The 17,034-nt window shown below is 42.1% G+C and overlaps 1 protein-coding gene across 14 annotated transcripts in view; it reads left to right on the forward strand.

Annotated features, from left to right (window-relative positions):
* The first annotated feature begins 1,384 nt into the window (after window positions 1-1,384).
* The window catches only part of ptprub (protein tyrosine phosphatase receptor type Ub), a 361,002-nt gene continuing 345,352 nt past the window's right edge, over window positions 1,385-17,034 (forward strand). For 6 of the 14 annotated variants that reach the window (XM_036973950.2, XM_036973953.2, XM_036973956.2 and 3 more), the window contains exon 1: window positions 1,431-1,675. In XM_036973950.2, coding sequence (XP_036829845.1) covers window positions 1,606-1,675 — 70 coding nt within the window. In that variant the 5' untranslated portion in view covers window positions 1,431-1,605. Of the gene's footprint in view, window positions 1,676-17,034 lie in introns of all 14 variants that reach the window. The other 8 variants (XM_090229389.1, XM_090229392.1, XM_090229391.1 and 5 more) reach the window with 2 other exon arrangements.

The following is a 17,034-nucleotide window of genomic DNA, read 5'->3' on the forward strand; positions in this document are numbered from 1 at the left end:
TTAAACATCTTCACAACAGTATCTCGGACCTGCCTGGTGTGTTCCTTGTTCTTCATGATGCTCTCTGCGCTTTTAACGGACCTCTGAGACTATCACAGTGCAGGTGCATTTATACAGAGACTTGATTACACACAGGTGGATTGTATTTATCATCATAAGTCATTTAGGTCAACATTGGATCATTCAGAGATCCTCACTGAACTTCTGGAGAGAGTTTGCTGCACTGAAAGTAAAGGGGCTGAATAATTTTGCACGCCCAATTTTTCAGATTTTGATTTGTTAAAAAAGTTTGAAATATCCAATAAATGTCGTTCCACTTCATGATTGTGTCCCACTTGTTGTTGATTCTTCACAAAAAACAGTTTTATATCTTTATGTTTGAAGCCTGAAATGTGGCAAAAGGTCGCAAAGTTCAAGGGGGCCGAATACTTTCGCAAGGCACTGTACTTGTTCTACCCACTGTATCTGCAACAAATGTTACTGATCTTTTAAAGTCTCTAATTTAAGAATTTTCTCATCTCTTCCTGGGGTCCAGCAAAATGAAGGCAGACATATATACACAATTAAAAACGTTACATTACATTTTACAACAGATTTCACAACACATTGTGTGCCCTCTACTACCATATATCTACAACAACAAAAAAATCCATGTGTACTTGTGTGTATGTAATCATGTGTATGTGCGTCTGTCTGTGCATGTGTCTCTTCACAGTCCCCACTGTTCAATAAGGTATGTTTTTATCTGGGTGCATCCTTTACGGAGTAAAGATATGCACCTCTGAACAAGTCACACATACCCATAGCCTACATAGTACAATGTCATATGGACTGACCTATACAGAGTACATTTATATTGATAGATGGATTAATATTTGGATATCTATGTCCCTTCCCTTCCCCAAGTTATGACATAGCAGCCAGCCACCTGGTCTTTTGTTGTGTGCTAAAAGAAATTGCCTTATCCACTCAACCTGTGAAGCTGTTAGGATAATTAATCTGTTTTCCATTCTGCAGATAGACTGACAGACTGTGTCCACCGTTGCAGATCTGCTCATCTCACCTGTGATCATAAAGCCACCAGTGAATCCATTGTTGAGGCTACTTTGAGCCACTGGTCAGAGTGGATCTGGTGTGACATCTTTTGGGAGATCATCAGGTGGATAACCTCAACACCCAGAACCAATCAGCTACTACATTTTGATGGAGACTAGGCTGTTTGTTGCAAGGGACTAGGAGGATGTACGTGAATGCTTGGCGAGACACAGACACACGGAGAGAGACATGTAGCGAGTTCAATCTAACCTCAGAAAAATCTTCAAGCGCCAGAATAGTTGCAAGAAGGTGCCACTTGGAGGCGTCCGTCGCATATTTTTAATCACACACAATCACACAGAAAGTGTGCTTGGGGGGAAGAGAGAAAATGTTTTGTACTGTTTATCCTGACGTCAGTTAGTACGGCTTGCACTACTGCCGTTGTCTCGCACCCACGTTTCAGCAAGAATTCGGGAATCGATAGGCTGGAGTCCACAACTTGCAGATCGGTCCTCGAGGAGTCACTGAAATGATTTCTGCAGCTATCCCAAACTGGACTAAAACAGCACAATGAACACCTGCGCTTTTCTGCTGCTCCTGGCCGTTCAAATCTACGCCGAAGGCATAGAGGGACCAACAGGTAAAGAGACATTTCTTCCTGTTTTCAAGTCACTGCGCACTTGGGAAGCGATGCATCCAGTTTGGCAAGCTCTAAATCGCTGTGTTGAGCCTGAAAAGGGGTGTGAAAGGTGTCGCAGTATGTTTCCCGCAGTTAACTTTATTCATAGGAGATGGAAGGTTCGATTTATTGGATAATGAAGAGGGCTTACTGAGATAATTGTCAAGAGGAGAGATAATGGGCTCTTCATAAGAATAGACAACTTCGTTATGAAAATGTGTTTTATTAGATTGCTACGAATCTGAGGATAGTGCTTGTTTTGTGAGAAAGACTTGCCTCTCTGCATTCCAGATCAGAATCATCCTCACATTCCCGCTTTTTGTTATAGCTTTATGGTATGTAAAGGGAGGGTAGTCTAGGGTATGTTATTGGTAAATTCGCCTAATCGTTTATAGCCCGTATTTCCCCCTTGGAAGTAGGCTATTCAAACAGTGCGTCGGTATTGTTTGCTACTTTAATTCTAGATTAACATTTCTGGACATGAAATTGCATTCCAACGTGTAAATGTGGATACAGCTTTACCGATGTTTTGTGTTGAGTTTTAAAGCCTCTTATCTAATGGAAATATGTAGACTGAGGGAAAATCATGCTTTGATTGAGAACATGTGCTGGCAAGTGGCTACACTGACATTTTCAACCTGACCCAGTCTGTAATCCCTTCATGTTTCAAGCAGGCCCTATGCCCAAGAACGCCAATGTAACTGTCTAAATGACTATTGCCCCATAGCACTCACATCTATAGACAGAAAGGCTAGTAATGGCTCACATCATCCCAAACACCCTGGACCCATTCCAATTTGCATACTGCCTCCACAGATGACTCAATCTGTATTGCACTCCACAGTCCACACCCTCTCCCACCTGGAGTAACACCTACAATATATATACAAAAGTATGTGGACACCCATTCAAATGAGTGGATTTGGCTATTTCAGCCACAACCGTTGCTGACGTGTATAAAATTGAGCACACAGCCATGCAATCTCCATAGTCAAACATTGGCAGTAGATGGCCTTACTGACGAGCTCAGTGACTTTCAATGTGGCACCGTCATAAGATGCCACGTTTCCAACAAGTCAGTTCTTAAAAATGTTAACCACTAGGCTACCTGCCGCCCCCAGATTGGGCTACAATCTGAGGTCCAGTTAACTAATGAATTTATCCTCTGCAGCAGAGGTCTTTCTTTCTTGTGAAAGTCCCCACGAGAGCCAGTTTCATCATAGCGCTTTATGGTTTTTGCAACTGCACTTGAAGAAACGTTCATAGTTCTTGAAATTTTCCACATTGACTGACCTTCATGTCTTAAAGTAATGATGGACTGTCGTTTCTCATTGCTTATTTGAGCTGTTCTTGCCATAATATGGACTTGGTCTTTTACCAAATAGGGATATCTTCTGTATACCACCACTACCTTGTCACAACACTGATTGGCTCAAATGCATTAAGAAGGAAAGAAATTCCACAAATTAACTTTTAAGAAAGGACACCTGTTAATTGAAATGCATTCCAGGTGACTACCTCATGAAGCTGGTTGAGAGAAGAAAGCAGCCAACAAGTGCTCAGCATATGTGGGAACTCCTTCAAGGCTGTTGGAAAAGCATTCCATGTGAAGCTGGTTGAGAGAAGGCCAAGAGTGTGCAAAGCTGTCGTCAAGGCAAATGGTGGCTACTTTGAAGAATCTAAAATATAATATACACTGCTCAAAAAAATAAAGGGAACACTTAAACAACACAATGTAACTCCAAGTCAATCACACTTCTGTGAAATCAAACTGTCCACTTAGAAACCAACACTGATTGACAATACATTTCACATGCTGTTGTGCAAATGGTATAGACAACAGGTGGAAATTATAGGCAATTAGCAAGACACCCCCCAATAAAGGAGTGGTTCTGCAGGTGGGGACCACAGACAGCGTAGTGTCCAGAGCATCAGGAGATGTGGAGGAGGCCGTAGGAGGGCAACAACCCAGCAGCAGGACCGCTACCTCCGCCTTTGTGCAAGGAGGAGCAGGAGGAGCACTGCCAGAGCCCTGCAAAATGACCTTCAGCAGGCCACAAATGTGCATGTGTCTGCCAAACAGTCAGAAACAGGCTCCATGAGGGTGGTATGAGGGCACAACGTCCACAGGTGGGGGTTGTGCTTCCAGCCCAACACCGTGCAGGACGTTTGGTATTTGCCAGAGAACACCAAGATTGGCAAATTCGCCACTGGCGCCCTGTGCTCTTCACAGATGAAAGCAGGTTCACACTGAGCACGTGACAGACATGACAGAGTCTGGAGACGCCGTGGAGAACGTTCTGCTGCCTGCAACATCCTCCAGCATGACCGGTTTGGCGGTGGGTCAGTCATGGTGTGGGGTGGCATTTCTTTGGGGGGCCGTAAAGCCCTCCATGTCCTCGCCAGAGGTAGCCTGACTGCCATTAGGTACCGAGATGAGATCCTCAGACCCCTTGTGAGACCATATGCTGGTGCCGTTGGCCCTGGGTTCCTCCTAATGCAAGACAATGCTAGACCTCATGTGGCTGGAGTGTGTCAGCAGTTCCTGCAAGAGGAAAGCCCGCCCTTTCCCCAGACCTGAATCCAATTGAGCACATCTGGGATATCATGTCTTGCTCCATCCACCAACGCCACATTGCGCCACAGACTGTCCAGGAGTTGGCGGATGCTTTAGTCCAGGTCTGGGAGGAGATCCCTCAGGAGACCATCCTCCACCTCATCAGGAGCATGCCCAGGCGTTGTAGGTAGGTCATACAGGCACGTGGAGGCCACACACACTACTGAGCCTCATTTTGACTTGTTTTAAGGACATTACATCAATGTTGGATCAGCCTGTAGTGTGGTTTTCCACTGTAATTTTGAGTGTGACTCCAAATCCAGACCTCTATGGGCTGATAAATTTGATGTCCATTGATAATTGATAAGTGATTTTGTTGTCAGCACATTCAGCTATGTAAAGAAAAAAAGTATTTAATAAGAATATTTCATTCGTTCAGATATTTTTTTGAGCAGTGTATATTGATTTGTTTATCCCTTTTTGGGTTACTACATTATTCCATATTATTCTACAATGTAGAAAATAGTAAATATAAAGTAAAACCTTTGAATGAGTAGGTGTGACCTAACTTTTGACTGGTATTGTATACTAAATAATACAGTTGAAGTTGGAAGTTTACATACACCTTAGCCAAATACATTTAAACTTAGTTTTTCACTATTCCTAACATTTAATCCTAGTAAAAATCCCTGTTTTAGGTCAGTTAGGATCACCACTTTATTTTAAGATTGTGAAATGTCAGAATAATAGTAGAGGGAATTATTTATTTCAGCTTCTATTTCTTTCATCACATTCCCAGTGGGTCAGAAGTTTACATGCACTCAATTAGTATTTGGTAGCATTGCCTTTATATTGTTTAACTTGGGTCAAATGTTTTGGGTAGCCTTCCACAAGCTTCCCAGAATAAGTTGGGTGAATTTTAGCCCATTCCTCCTGACAGAGCTGGTGTAACTGAGTCAGGTTTGCAGGCCTCTTTGCTCGCACACACTTTTTCAGTTCTACCCACACATTTTCTATGGGATTGAGGTCAGGGCTTTGTGATGGCCACTCCAATACCTTGACTTTGTTGTCCTTAAGCCATTTTTCCACAACTTTGGAGGTGTATGCTTGGTCGCAAATGGGTCTTCCAAATGGACAATAACCCCAAGCTTTAACTTCCTGACTGATGTCTTGAGATGTTGCTTCAATATATCCACATAATTTTCCACCCTCATGGTACCATCTATGTTGTGAAGTGCACCAGTCCCTCCTGCAGCAAAGCACCCCCACAACATGATGCTGCCACCCCCGTGCTTCACGTTTGGGATGGTGTTCTTCGGCTTCCCCATTTTTTCCTCCAAACATAATATTATAATTATAATTATAATTTTCCTCCCTATAATTTTTCTCCCTCATTAATTATTATTCGACCATGCTGTTCATTTATGAACATTTGAACATCTTGACCATGTTCTGTTATAATCTCCACCCGGCACAGCCAGAAGAGGACTGGCCATCCCACATATGCTCTTTCTAATTCTCTCTTTCTTTTTCTCTCTCGGAGGACCTGAGCCATAGGACCATGCCCCAGGAATACCTGACATGATGACTCCTTGCTGTCCCCAGTCCACCTGACTGTGCTGCTGCTCCAGTTTCAACTGTTCTGCCTTATTATTATTCGACCATGCTGGTCATTTATGAACATATTGACCATGTTCTGTTATAATCTCCACCCGGCATAGCCAGAAGAGGACTGGCCACCCCTCATAGCCTGGTTCCTCTCTAGGTTTCTTCCTAGGTTTTGGCCTTTCTAGGGAGTTTTTCCTAGCCACCGTGCTTCTACACCTGCATTGCTTGCTGTTTGGGGTTTTAGGCTGGGTTTCTGTACAGCACTTTGAGATATCAGCTGATGTACGAAGGGCTATAATAAATACATTTGATTTGATTTGATCATGGCCAAACAGTTACATTTTTGTTTCATCAGACCAGAGGACAATTCTCCAAAAGGTATGATCTTTATCCTCATGTGCAGTTGCAAACCGTAGTCTGTTTTTTTATGGCGGTTTTGGAGCAGTGGCTTCTTCCATGCTGAGTGGCCTTTCAGTTTATGTCGATATAGGACTAATTTTACTGTGGATATAGATACTTTTGTACCTGTTTCCTCCAGCATCTTCACAAGGTCCTGTGCTGTAGTTCTGGGATTGATTTGCACTTTTCGCACCAAAGTACGTTCATCTCCAGGAGACAGAACACTTCTCCTTCCTGAGCGGTATGATGGCTGCGTGGTCCCATGGTGTTCATACGTGCAAACTATTGTTTGTACGTTTTCAGGCGTTTGGAAACTGCTCCCAAGGATGAACCAGACTTTTGGAGGTCTGCAGTTGTTTTTCTGATGTCTTGGCTGATTTCTTTTGATTTTCCCATGATGTCCAGCAAAGTGGCACTGAGTTTGAATTTAGGCCTTAAAATACACCCACAGGTACACCTCCAATTGACTCAGGCAAATTGACATAATTTATCAGCTTCTAAAGCCATGACATAATTTTCTGGAAGTTTCCAAGCTGTTTAAAGGCACAGTCAACTTAGTTTATGTAAACCTTTGACCCACTGAAATTGTGATACAGTGAAATAATCTCTCTGTAAACAATTGTTGAAAAATGTACTTGTGTCATGCACAAAGTAGATGTCCTAACCGACTTGCCAAAACTATAGTTTGTTAACAAGATATTTATGGAGTGGTTGAAAAGCAGGTGGCAAATTAGTTTGCAACGAGCCAGGCGGCCCAAACTGCTGCGTATACCCTGACTCTGTTGCACAGAACGCAAGAGAACTGACACAATTAAATTATAAGAAATCCATCTTATCAGGCAATATTAACTAAATGTGCAGGTTTAAAAGTATATACTTGTGTATTGATTTTAAGAAAGACGTTGATGTTTATGGTTAGGTACACATTGGTGCAACGATTCAATGATAAGCGATGCGTTGCCTGTTAATTTATATGCAACGTAGAACAAGCTAGATAACTACACGTGGTTGATATTACTAGTTTAACTAGTGATTATGTTAAGATACATTTAATGCTAGCTAGCACCTTACCTTGGCTCCTTGCTGCACTTGCATAACAGGTAGTCAGCCTGCCACACAGTCTCCTCGTGGAGTGCAATGTAATCGGCCATGATCGGTGTCCAAAAATTCAGATTGTTATGAAAACTTGAAATCGGCCATAAGTAATCGGCCATTCCGATTAATTGGTCGACCTCTACTAGAAACATGATTGATTTGTAATTCATATATAGAGAAAAAAACTATGCATTTCTAATTCCCTTCATCTGCATTAATCTGAGGACACAGGATAATAGTTTCAATGAGATACTTTTAAGCACCAGTCAAAAGTTTGGACACACCTACTCATTCCACGATTTTTCTTTATTTTTACTATTTTCTACATTGTAGAATAATAGTGAAGACATCACAACTATGAAATAACACTGGTCTCCTGCATTCTGTGGTACAGGCATGGCCTGCTCTCCCTTGTGTAAGGAATTAGGCACTTTCACATGTTTACTACAGTATGTATTGTAGACTGCACAGTAGCCTAATAAACAAATAACCACATTTCATTGATAAAAAATACTCTTTCAAAATGCAGATTTTGATTTAGTTATGGATCCGTAATGAATTACTATGGGAATAAATATCACTGATTTACAGAAATATTGGAACAAAGTTGTCTAATGAAGGCAAACAATTTAGAATCCTCCAATCCTGTAGACTGCTCCCGACCGTCACATTGTACGGCACCATATTTTTTCTCCTTTTTTTCTGAATGGAAACACCATAATATTAATCACTGTATGTGCCATGAAAATAACTTTTCAACATTAAGATGGATACAACACAATTGTGTGTCATACACAACACACATGCAACAAAACCATGTTTGCAAATATGAATTGTTATGAGGCAAATCATTAAGTGGAATGGCTTGAAATTAGAAAATTATTAAATGACATGCAGATAATTAAAAGAGGTCAAATGGAACTGTGACGCTTCACTAGGAACATCTGATTGTGTCAACAGAGATTTACACGCTATTTATTATTTAGTTGGTGAACTGGGGTGTTGCAGCGCCCAACATCAGCATGATTTTCTTCCAATTAGCCAATTACAGTGGTACAGTAGTACAGTCTGTGGATCATCATACGAGTGATTGGACTCCCCCCACACTTCTCCATGTGTGTCTGCTGGTTGCACAGATGAGGCGATGTTATGTTGATTCGGCCTTGACTTTTAAAGCAAGGGTTGGACCTGGTTCTGGGAACGGAACAGAAAACCGGAAAATAACTAAATTATTTGACAAACAGAACCCGAATCGTAAACTAAAGTATACAGTTCTGCAACAGAATCGTTATTTTATTTTATTTATTACATTTATTTAACTTTTATTTAAATAGGCAAGTCAGTTAAGAACAAATTCTTATTTACAATGACGGCCTACTCTTGTTTAAAAGCTTGGGAGCCAGTTAATAATGTTCTTTTACGTTGCAGGCATTATTTTCAGTTCCCCAAAATTGCAACAAAGCGCCTATGCAAAGCCCTCACTCTTTCTCAAATTATTCCAACGTCTGCCAGGCAGCTGGAAATCTTTGCCTGTGTGTGTGTGGGCTACCTGCCCCTCCCTTCTGAAGCATGTTACTGTAGCCTACTGACAATGTTACAAGCATGATTCAGAAATTAGGGAGATATGTTTATTAAAAGAATGGATTTAACTTTTTCAATGCTAGTTAAGGATGAAAAAAAGTTTCACGTTGGATTTATTAACAACAAAAAGGTAAGACCTGTTTTTCATTCTAGTGCTGCTCTGCACACACAAGCTTGTTAGCTATCAAGCTAATGTTTGCTCTGGTCCAACTTTAAACCAGCTGGGAAGTTCAAAGACATTCAAAGTTCCTCCATAGAAGCCATTCCAACGTAGGTATAATTCTGTGGGCCTAATTCAGAAAATGCATGTCATAACAAAATGCCCAGCGCTTCAAGGCAAGCTTCCTCCATCCTCTCTTGCTCTCTTCTCAGCCGCAAAATTTCAGTTGCATCTCACACCCTACACCATGACTGGCAGCACAGTGTATGTGCTTATATTTCATTATGATTAAACCATGCTGTTACTGCAAAATACAATTTGCTCTTAACGACTTTCCTATACAGATTAAATTGCTTACCTGCTCCATAGCAAGCTGTTCTAGCCTCACGGATTGGTGAAGTAATTTAATGTCGAGCTAAATGTCGATTTCAGAGTTTTTAAAAAGAAACAGAAAGGAACGATATAAACCAGTACTTTTTTGAGGTTCAAACCGTCTCAGAACTTTATTTTGCTGGTTGGAACAGTGGAACGAAACCAAAACAATAATGGTTCTGTTCAAAAGAAACAATTGGAAAACCAACAACACTTTGCATTCTCTGGGTAGCCTGGCTACTCAGGCTATATAGAATAAGCTGAGAGTCAGAGAGGAAGATGAATGGGGCCCTTGCCGAAGAGCGTGCCTGCCTTGACGGGGCATACAAATCACAGCACTTGGTGTCAAGCTGAAATTAATAAAAAACACACATGGATAAGTTAGATTTTCCGCTGCCTGTAAGATGAGTAACCCAGTCGGGGTCTGGCACCCATCCACGTAGCCTTGCCACATTAATATATCAGTGGGAAGGGGAGCAGAGACAGGACTGCAGAGCACAGCACTCCTCACATAAGTACACTGCTTAATCACACAAGGCTGGGGAGGACGGGAGGAGGATGGTCTGGGGGACACCTAGGGGGTTATAGCACCATACTGGTAACCTGCTCTGAGACAAACCACTCCCTCTCTGTCTTTTCATTGGCTATCCACAATTCCACCCAGGACCACACAAATAGTGCTGCTTAGATTAAGAGGGAAGTTATCTGATCTGTCCAGGACAAATTGATTTCTCTTCTCTCTTGCTTTTCTCTCTCTCTCTCCCTCCAGATGTTGGTTGGTCTGGCTCGTGGTGGAAGTGTTTCCCCTCTGTGGGTCCAAAAACAACATTGTTGGTTTTTTATTTTGTAATGATGTGCAACCACCTCTCTTATACTTTTACCTCTATTATTCATTCGCACTCACTGGTCTCTTTGTAATAGTCTTAAACCAAATTAACGTCTCGAAAAATTAACCCAATATGACTACAGACCCAGCTGACTCTCAGAGGCCGGTATCTAAGCTAAACATGTAGTGTATGATATTCAGTGCATATTTCATAATCCACTCAATCAAGCTCCTCCCAAGAGAAACATGAATGGATACATAGCATGCGTTTAACTGGCGTCAAGGGGTTGCTCTCATCTAAACTCAACAAAAAAAGAAACGTCCCTTTTTCAGGACCCTGTCCTTCAAAGATAATTCGTAAAAATCCAAATGACTTCACAGATCTTCATTGTAAAGGGTTTCAACACTGTTTCCCATGCTTGTTCAATGAACCATAAACAATTCATGAACGTGCACCTGTGGAACAGCTTACAGACGGTAGGCAATTAAGGTCACAGTTAGGAAAACCTAGGACACTAAAGAGGCCTGTCTACTGACTCTGAAAAACACAACAAGAAAAATGCCCAGGGTCCCTGCTCATCTGTGTGAACTTGCCTTAGGCATGCTGCAAGGAGGCATGAGGATTGCAGATGTGGCTAGGACAATACGTTGCAATGTCCCTACTGTGAGACGCCTAAGACAGCGCTACAGGGAGACAGGATGGACAGCTGATCGTCCTCACAGTGGCAGACCACGTGTAACATCACCTGCACAGGATCGGTACATCCGAACATCACACCTGTGGGACAGGTACAGGATGGCAACAACAACTGCCTGAGTTACACCAGGAACGCACAATCCCTCCATCAGTTCTCAGACTGTCCGCAATAGGCTGAGAGAGGCTGGACTGAGGGCTTGTAGAACGGTTGGCTGGTGAGGACCTGCCTTACATCACCGGCAGCAACGTCGCCTATGGGCACAAACCCAACCTCGCTGGACCAGACAGGACTGGCAAAAAGTGCTCTTCACTGACGAGTTGCGGTTTTGTCTCACCAGGGGTGATGGTCGGATTCGAGTTTATCATTGAAGGAATGAGCGTTACACCGAGGCCTGTACTCTGAAGAGGGATTGTTTGGAGGTGGAGGATCCATCATGGTCTAGGGCGGTGTGTCACAGCATCATCGGACTGAGCTTGTTGTCATTGCAGGCAATCTCAACGCTGTGCGTTACAGGGAAGACATCCTCCTCCCTCATGTGGTACCCTTCCCGTAGGCTCATCCTGACATCACCCTCTAGCATGACAATGCCACCAGCCATACTGCTCGTTCTGTGTGATTTCCTGCAAGACAGGAATGTCAGTGTTCTGCCATGGCCAGCGAAGAGCCTGGATCTCAATCCCATTGAGCACGTCTGGGACCTGTTGGATCGGAGGGTGAGGGCTAGGGCCATTCCCCACAGAAATGTCTGGGAACTTGCAGGTGCCTTGGAGGACGAGTTGGATAATATCTCACAGCAAGAGCTGGCAAATCTGGTACAGTCCATGCGGAGGAGATGCACTGCAGTACTTAATGCAGCTGGTGACCACACCAGATACTGACTGTTACTTTTGATTTTGACCCCCCTTTTTTCAGGAACACATTATTCACTTTCTGTTAGTCACATGTCTGTGGAACTTGTTCAGTTTAAGTCTCAGTTGTTGAGTATTGTTATGCTCATACAAATATTTACTCATGTTAAGTTTGCTGAAAATAAACTCAGTTGACAGTGAGAGGACATTTCTTTTTTTGCTGAGTTTATAAAGCAAAATGCTTAGGAATGTCTGTGTGGATGTTCTAGCATGTCCTGCCAGCAATAACTGATGTTGCTGCTGGTGTTGAAGACAGTGGCTCTGCTCTAATAATAAGAGCACATTCTCACGAGGCAGTCATTTTGACAAACTGTGCCGCTTCATATCGAGAATCTTCGGCATTAAAATGAGATGAAATCATAAAATGAGGGATGACACAGAAAAATTGGCACAGATTATGCCAGTTAGCCGACAGAGCAGAGGAGGTGAGGGATAGAAGTGTTAGATAGGGATTCCGTATCATTTAAGAGCAATTGGACGTAAAAATAATCTGGTTGAAAACGGCCTACGTGGCATCGATATTGGTCAAGCATTTATTCCAGTGCCAAAATGGACTAAAAAGTATAAGTAGGATTAGGGCTAGTACAATTATTGTGTAATAAACAAATATGGACAATAAACATTATTTTTTTTCTGCATATTGGGGCGGCAGGGTAGCCTAGTGGTTAAAGCATTGGACGAGTAACCGGAAGGTTGCAAGTTCAAACCCCCGAGCTGACAAGGTACAAATCTGTCGTTCTGCTCCTGCTCCTGCTCCTGAACAGGCAGTTAAGCCTAGGCCGTCATTGAAAATAAAAATGTGTTCTTAACTGACTTTCCTTGCCTTAATAGATTTTAGGAGAAGGGGGTTGCAACTTCAAGTAGATATAGTTGTTTTAATATATATATATTTTTACATTAAGTGGGTAAAGTTGGTCATAATTTCACGAGTAGAACTGCACCATTGGGAGGAGAAGCTTCATTTGGTTTTTTTAAACATTTGTTTTTGAGACAGCGGTGTCACCAAAGCGGAGTTGTATTTATGAGGTTTGTTGTAGCTATTTTCATGAGATGCATTATAAGCAAACGTTTTTTTTTTTTTTACAAAAATATCTATTATGACAATCACCATTGCCATGATAATTAATCGTTACCCAAAATTCCATAATCTTCACAGTATTTTAAGTAAAAATACTTTAAAGTACTTAAAATGTTTTTTGGGGGGTATCTGTACTTTACTATTTATATTTTTGACAACTTTTACTACACTACATTCCTAAAGAAAATAATGTATTTTTTAGTCTATACATTTTCCTTGACACCCAAAAGTACTTTTTACATTTTTAATGCTTATCAAAAGAACATGCCTGCTCATCCCTACTGCCTCTGATCTGGACTCACCAAACACAAACATTCTTCGTTTGTTAACGAGTGTGCAATAGAGATTGCGTCATCTGTGGATATGTTGGGGCGGTATGCAAATTGGAGTGGGTCTAGGGTTTCAGGGATAATGGTGTTGATGTGAGCCATGACCAGCCTTTCAAAGCACTTCATGGCTACAGACGTGAGCCCTACGGGTCAGTAGTCCTTTAGGCAGGTTACCTTAGTGTTCTTGGGCACAGGGACTGTGGTGGTCTGCTTGAAACATATCGGTATTACAGACTCGGTCAGGGACAGTTTGAAAATGTCAGTGAAGACACTTGCCAGTTGGTCAGCTATGCTCGGCGTACGTGAGAATGCTATTCATTGACTACATAGAGCTCAGCATTCAATACCATAGTGCCCTCAAAGCTCATCATGTAGCTAAGGACCCTGGGACTAAACACTTCCCTCTGCAACTGGATCCTGGACTTCTGATGGGCTGCCCCCAGGTGGTAAGGGTAGGTAACAACACATCCGCCACGCCAATCCTCAACACGGGGGCCCCCCATGGGCGGGTGCTCAGTCCCCTCCTGTACTCGCTGTTCACTCATGACTGCATGGCCAGGCACGACTCCAACACCATCATTAAGTTAGCTAATGACACAACAGCCTGATCACCGACAACAATGAGACAGACTCTAGGGAGGAGGTAGGAGACCTGGTTGTGTGGTGCCAGGACAGCAACCTCTCCCTCAATGTGATCAAGACAAAGGACATGATTGTGGACTACAGGAAAAGGAGGACCGAGCACGCCCCTATTCTTATTGACGGGGCTGTAGTGGAGCAGGTTGAGAGCTTCAAGTTCCTTGGTGTCCCCATCACCAACAAACTACCATGGTCCAAAAACACCAAGACAGACACCAACACCAAGACAGTCATGAAGAGGGCACAACAAAGCCTATTCCCCTCAGAAGGCTGAAAAGATTTGGCATGGGTCCTCAGATCCTCATAAAGTTCTACATCTGCGCCATCAAGAGCATCACTGCCTGGTATGGCAACTGCTCGGCCTCCGACCGCAAGGCATTACAGAGGGTAGTGCGTACGGCCCAGTACATCACTGGGGCCAAGCTTTCTGCCATCCAGGACCTGTATACCAGGCAGTGTCAGAGGACGTTCCTAAAAATGGTCAAAGTCTCCAGCCACCCTACTCATAGACTGTTCTCCCTGCTACTGCACGGAAGCGGTACCAGAGCGCTTTTACGCTGCTGCTACTCTGTTTATTATTTATGCATAGTCACTTTAACTATATCCTGTCTAGAACCCCGTTCCGCTAGCGGAACCCCTCGCCAACAGCGAATGAAATTGCAAATACAAATGAAGAGAGATCTCATATCAAATTTATCAAACACACAAGTATTAGGCACCATTTTAAAGATACAATTCTCGTTAATCCAGCCACAGTGTCTGATTTCAAAAGTGCTTTACAGCGAAAGCTCCACAAACGATTATGTTAGGTCACCACCAACTCACAGAAAAACCCAGCCATTTTTTCCAGCCAAAGAGAGGAGTCACAAAAAGCACAAATAGAGAGAAAATGAATCACTAACCTTTGATGATCTTCATCAGATGACACTCATAGGACTTTATGTTACACAATACATGTATGTTTTGTTTGGTAAAGTTCATATTTATATCCCAGAATCTTATTTTACATTGGCGTGTTACGTTCAGTAGTTCCAAAACATGCAGTGATATTGCAGAGAGCAACATGTATTCACAGAAATACTCATAATAAATGTTGATTAAAATACAACTATTATACATTAAAACCTCTTAAGGCTCCCCTGCATTTTTTCAACATTTTGTTAAAAATCGCGCAACATTTCAACGTCCTGCTACTCATGCCAGGAATATAGTATATGCATATGATTTAGTATGTGTGGATAGAAAACACTCTGAAGTTTCTAAAACTGGTTAAATCATGTATGTGACTATAACAGAACATGAACAGCAAGCGAAATCCCAAGAAAAACCTGGTCACAAAAAAAAAAAGTATTCATCCGCCAGTCTCTGAATTGTCTATGGCAAGAAAAAATAGATGGCGATCAGTTGACAGTTCCTACAGCTTCCACACGATGTCGCCAGTACTGTCAATTTCATGGGATTTAATCCTTGGTGGAATGAGAAATAGACCCTTCCTCTCATCCAGTATACAGGAAGAGGCTTATGGGGGAGAGACAATGGACGATGATTTCAAGAGTAGCTGCTATTGAATACAGATCGCCCCGTGAACAATTTGATCGATTATTAACGTTTACAAATACCTAAAGTTGGGTTACAAAAGCAGTTTGAAGTGTTTTGTCAAAGTTTATAGGCAACTTTTTTAATTTAAAAAAATGACGTTGCGTTTTGGAATGGTGCTTTTCCATGGATCAGGCTATATAAATGGACATTTTAGGTATACATGGACGGATTTAATCGGAAAAAATACCCAATTGTGATGTTTATGGGACATATAGAAGCGCCAACAAAGAAGCTCGTCAAAGGTAATGAATGTTTTATATTTTATTTCTGCGTTTTGTGTAGCGCCGGCTACGCTAATTATTTTGTTTACGTCCCCTTCAGGTATTTCGGGGTATTGCATGCTATCAGATAATAGCTTCTCATGCTTTCGCCGAAAAGCATTTAAAAAATCTGACATGTTGGCTAGATTCACAACGAGTGTAGCTTTAATTCAGTACCCTGCATGTGTGTTTTAATGAAAGTTTGAGTTTTATCGAATACTATTAGCATTTGGCATTGCGCACTTCCATTTCCTGTTGACTAGGTGGGACGCTAGCGTCTCACATGGCTCTAACTTTAGTTACACTTCTTCTTAATGCAACCACTGTGTCAGATTTCAATTTTTTTTTTCGGAAAAAGCATAATCTGAGAACGGCGCTCAGAGCCCAAACCAACCAGAGAAATATCCGCCATGTTGGGTAGTCAACATTATTCATAAATAGTATTATTTTTATTTTTATTTTTTTTTATTTTACCTTTATTTTACCTGGTAGGCAAGTTGAGAACAAGTTCTCATTTACAATTGCGACCTGGCCAAGATAAAGCAAAGCAGTTCGACAGATACAACAACACAGAGTTACACATGGAGTAAAACAAACATACAGTCAATAATAAAGTATAAACAAGTCTATATACAATGTGAGCAAATGAGGTGAGAAGGGAGGTAAAGGCAAAAAAAGGCCTTGGTGGCAAGGTAAATACAATATAGCAAGTAAAACACTGGAATGGTAGTTTTGCAATGGAAGAATGTGCAAAGTAGAAATAAAAATAATGGGGTGCAAAGGAGCAAAATAAATAAATAAATTAAATACAGTTGGGAAAGAGGTAGTTGATAGGGCTAAATTATATGTGGGCTATGTACAGGTGCAGTAATCTGTGAGCTGCTCTGACAGTTGGTGCTTAAAGCTAGTGAGGGAGATAAGTGTTTCCAGTTTCAGAGATTTTTGTAGTTCGTTCCAGTCATTTGCAGCAGAGAACTGGAAAGAGAGACGGCCAAAGAAAGAATTGGTTTTGGGGGTGACTAGAGAGATATACCTGCTGGAGCGTGTGCTACAGGTGGGAGATGCTATGGTGACCAGCGAGCTGAGATAAGGGGGGACTTTACCTAGCAGGGTCTTGTAGATGACATGGAGCCAGTGGGTTTGGCGACGAGTATGAAGCGAGGGCCAGCCAACGAGAGCGTACAGGTCGCAATGGTGGGTAGTATATGGGG

The sequence above is a fragment of the Oncorhynchus mykiss genome, chromosome 3, assembly GCF_057628025.1.
Source record: "Oncorhynchus mykiss isolate SJ-2025 chromosome 3, ASM5762802v1, whole genome shotgun sequence".
Lineage (NCBI taxonomy): Eukaryota > Metazoa > Chordata > Actinopteri > Salmoniformes > Salmonidae > Oncorhynchus > Oncorhynchus mykiss.